Source organism: Eimeria tenella, genomic scaffold, assembly GCF_000499545.2.
Source record: "Eimeria tenella Houghton genomic scaffold, Eth_scaff1061, whole genome shotgun sequence".
NCBI classification, from domain to species: Eukaryota; Apicomplexa; class Conoidasida; order Eucoccidiorida; family Eimeriidae; genus Eimeria; species Eimeria tenella.
The window spans coordinates 1-3,717 of record NW_013543535.1 but is presented as its reverse complement, the minus strand read 5'-3'; the positions used below and the strand labels follow the sequence as shown (position 1 = coordinate 3,717).

At 62.0% G+C, this 3,717-nt stretch overlaps 1 protein-coding gene across 1 annotated transcript; it reads left to right on the top strand.

Moving 5' to 3' along the window:
* Positions 1-588: 588 nt before the first annotated feature.
* ETH_00031025 (uncharacterized protein) lies at positions 589-2,466 on the top strand (the record flags this gene model as incomplete). Its single annotated transcript, XM_013378824.1, has 4 exons — positions 589-1,068; positions 1,332-1,451; positions 1,716-1,785; positions 1,994-2,466. Coding segments are annotated over 4 exons (1,143 nt in total), but the record flags the coding sequence as incomplete, so codon positions are not given.
* Positions 2,467-3,717: the final 1,251 nt, after the last annotated feature.

Below are 3,717 nucleotides of genomic sequence, written 5' to 3'. Positions count from 1 at the left end.
GTTGTGGTGTTTTCTCTTTTGCTGCCGCTTCCTTGTTGGCTTGTTGCTGCTGCTGTTGCTGTTGCTTCTACCTCTGCTGCTGCTGCTGCTGCTGCTGCTGCCGCTGTTCTTCTGGCTCCTTGTTGTCTCCTCATTCGTTCCGTTTCTTCCGGCTGCCTCTTTTCTTGCTTCTCACATTTGTGCTGCCAAAGCCATTCTTCGCTGCTGCTGCTGCTGCTGCTGCTGCTGCTGCAGCTGCCGGCCTACCAGCATTTGCCCCACCGGGCCTCGCTGCTGCTGCAGCTGGGAGACGCAGTGCTGCAGAATCCCCACACGCCTATACACGCCTACGTACGCTTCTTCTTGCTGCTGCTGCTGCTGCTGCTGGCACTGTGGTTGCTGCTGATGCTGATTCTCTGGCTGCTGCTGCTGCTGCTGCTTTCCCCGTTTCTCGGGCTGCTGTTACTGCTGCTGCTGCTGCACAGTAGCGGCAAGAGCATCTTCTCGCCGATTCTGTCGCTGCCGCTGCCGTTGCTGCTGTTCGTGTTGCTGCTGCTGCTTCTGTCATGAGCTGCTGCTGCTGCTGCTGCTGCTGCTGCTCTGTTTCAGGTGCACCAATTCGCGCTGCCTCTAATGGACTGTCTCCTCGCGCCGCTGCCGCAGCCGCCGTCTTTGTCGCTGTCTGCTGCAGCAGGTGCAGCAGCAGCAAGTGGGGGCGCGGGGACAGCAGCAGCAGCAGAGGCAGCAGCAGGTGCAGCAGCAGCAGCAGCAGCAGGGGAGGGGCTGTGCATGGCGTTCACGCCGCAGCAGCTGCGGCTGCGGCGGAAAGCAGCAGCAGTTCTTGCTGCTCTTTTTGTGCGGGCGAGGCAGCAGCGGGAAGCTTTAGATGCTGTTGAAGAAGCTGCTGCGCTGCAGCTGCTGCGCAGCTTAGTGCATCCCAGCAGCAGCATTGAAACAGCTTTAGGAGCAGCAATTGGCATCCGGGCCCTCGGCCGCAAGGCCGTGCTGCTGCTGCTGCTGCCGCATGCGTCTTTGCTGCTGCATGCACTCGAGCGCGGCCAGGAGCTCGCAGAGACCCAGAGGCTAGCGGTGCGCTGCTGCTGCTGCTGCTGCTGCTGCTTCTAGTGTCCGTGCTTCTGCTGCTGCTGCTGCTGCAGCAGCAGCTTCACCTTCAACTGCTGCTATCCTAGTTCCTACACGCACATGACAGCTGCTTTTTTAGGAGCAACACCAAAAGCAGCAACGCCAGAAGCAGCAACACCAGCAGCAACACCAGCAGCAGCAACCCAAGCAGCAGCAGCAGCAGCAGCAGCAGCAGGAGTTGCGTGTGTTTGTTTGCATCTCTGTTCCAGATATCTGCGAAGCTCGTGCAGAGCCACTCAGATGCGGCCAAAAGCAGTTTGCTGCTGCTGCAGCAGCAAGTCCTTGACCACAGGGAGTTGCTAACGCGTTTGCTGCAAGACGAGCTCCTGGTACGCCGCTGCTGCTGCTGCTGTTGCTGCTGCTGCTGCTGCTGCTGATCCTTTGTTCCTTGCCAGCAAATTTTCCCTTGCTGCACTTTTCTCTGCGTAGTTGCTGCCACGGAAGGTTTGGAGGTGCTGCAGTCGCCACTCCTGCTGCTACTTGTGCTGCTGCTGGGCCTCCTGCAGCTATTGCTGCTGCCGCTTTTGCTGCTGCTACTCTTGCTGCAGCAGTTGCTGCTGCTGCTGCTGCTGCTGCTGTGTGGCTCGCTGCAGGATGCCGCCTTCACTGAACTGTCTGAGCAGCTTCTTGAGAAAGAACTTCACGCCTCAGACGGGCCGGAAGGTTAGCGATGCAGCAGCAGCTGCTGCTGCCCCTTGCTGCTGCTGCTGTTGCGTTTTGGGCTGCTGCTGCTGTTGCTACTGCGTTCCGGGCTGCTGCTGCTGCTGCTGCGTTCCGGGCTGCCGCTGCTGCTGCTGCTGCTGCGCTGCGGGCTGCAGCTGATGCTGCTGCTGCTGCTGCTGCTGCGCTTTGTCTTGCGGTGTACGTACAGCTGCGCTGGGCCACATCTTCGCAGTACTTGAGGATGCTGAGGAAGGCCTCAGAGATTCTTATATTCCAGTTGTTGCTGCAGCACTGCGCAGAGCAGCAGCAGCAGCAGCTGCTGCTGCTGCTGTGCGCGAAGCGTCGGCGCGCTGCGCCCTACTGACGCACGGAGAGCGGCAGCGGATCCGACAGCAGCAGCAGGGCTTCAAACAGCAGCAGCAGCAGCAAGGGCAGCAGCAGCAGCAGCAGCAGCAGGAGCTGCGAAGGCAAAAAGAGGTTAAAGCCTTTGTAGAAAAAATAGTGGCGCTGCTCACCAAAATGAAGCAGCAGGCGCAGATGCAGCAGGAACACGATCAGCAGCACCAGCTGTTCACGCAGCCGCAGCAGCAGCAGCAGCAGCAGCAGCAGCAGGCCTCCTTCTCTTCCCTAGGGGACATATCACGGTGCATGGGCAGCGCCTTGCTGGAGATGGTTGTCTAAAGCCCCTCAGGGCCCATTGGGGGCCCCCAAGGCAGCCAAAAAGCCCCTAAAGGGCCCGTCTTGGGGGCCCCCCAGGGGGCCCCAAGGGGTCGCCAAGGGGCCCCTAGGGGGCCCCCAAGGGGGCCCCAGGGGAGCCCCAAGGGGGCCCCAGGGCAGCCCCAAAAGGGCCCTAAGTGGGTCTCAATGGGGCCCCAAGAAGGCCTCAAGGGGGCCCCAGGGGGGCCCCAAAGTGTCTTCTAGGGGTTCACCCCGCGGGGGGCCCCCAGGGGCCCCCTAGGGGCCCCCCTCGGGGGGCCCCCCTGCAAGACCCTCTAGGGAAGCCCATACGAGGGACTTCCCCGAATGTGGGGCAGATCTGGGGGGCTGTGGGGGCCCCTTGGGGGGCCCCCTAGCTAAGGGGGTACTGTGGGGAGGAATATTATTTCTTAAGGTACTTCTAAGGAATTTAACATTATTTAAAAGCCTTTAGTCCATCCCTAAATGCTAAAGGAAAGGAGAGGGCCCCCCGTGGGCCCGGGAGCCCCCCTTTAGGACTTGGGGGCCCCCTAGAAGCCCCCTGGGGGCCCCCTGGGGGCCCCCTGTGCTGCTGGACTATTAGCGGCCCCAGCTGCTTCAGCCCCCCTCACTGCGCATGCATGCAGAGCTGTAGATACACCCGGCCCTCTCTATAGGGGCCCCTAAGGGGGCCCCCCATATGGGGGCCCCCTTAGGGGCCTCCATATGGGGGGGCCCATATGGCCCCCATATGGGGACCCCTCTAGGGGCCCCCATAGAGAAAGAAGTCTAGGGGGGCCCTCAAAAGGGCTTTTGGGGGCCCCCAGGCGTTGCTGCACTTCGCACTCCCACAGGTGAACCCCGCAGGAAGCTCCCGGGCTTTTGGGGGCCCTTATATGGGGCCCCTGGGCATCTGGGGGCCCCCATTGGGGGCCCCTAGGCATCTGGGGGCCCCCATAGGAGGCCCCCACGGCTCCGGGGGCCCCCGTATGGGGCCTCCCCCGTATGGGGCCCCCCAGGCCCGGGGGGCCCCCATGGGGGCCCTTAGGGGCCCCCGGGTGGCTGGGTGTTTCGTGAGTTTGTGTTTTGCTGCATTTCTGGGGGGCTGGGGGGCCCCTTGCTGCGACTAATTAGCTGCCAGTTTTACATTTGGTACCCTCTTGGGCCCCCCTGCTGCTGCGGGTGGCCAGGGGAGGCCTGGGTTTTCTTTTGGGTCTTATTTGCTGCTAGTTTTCTTATAATGGGCAGTTTGCTGCT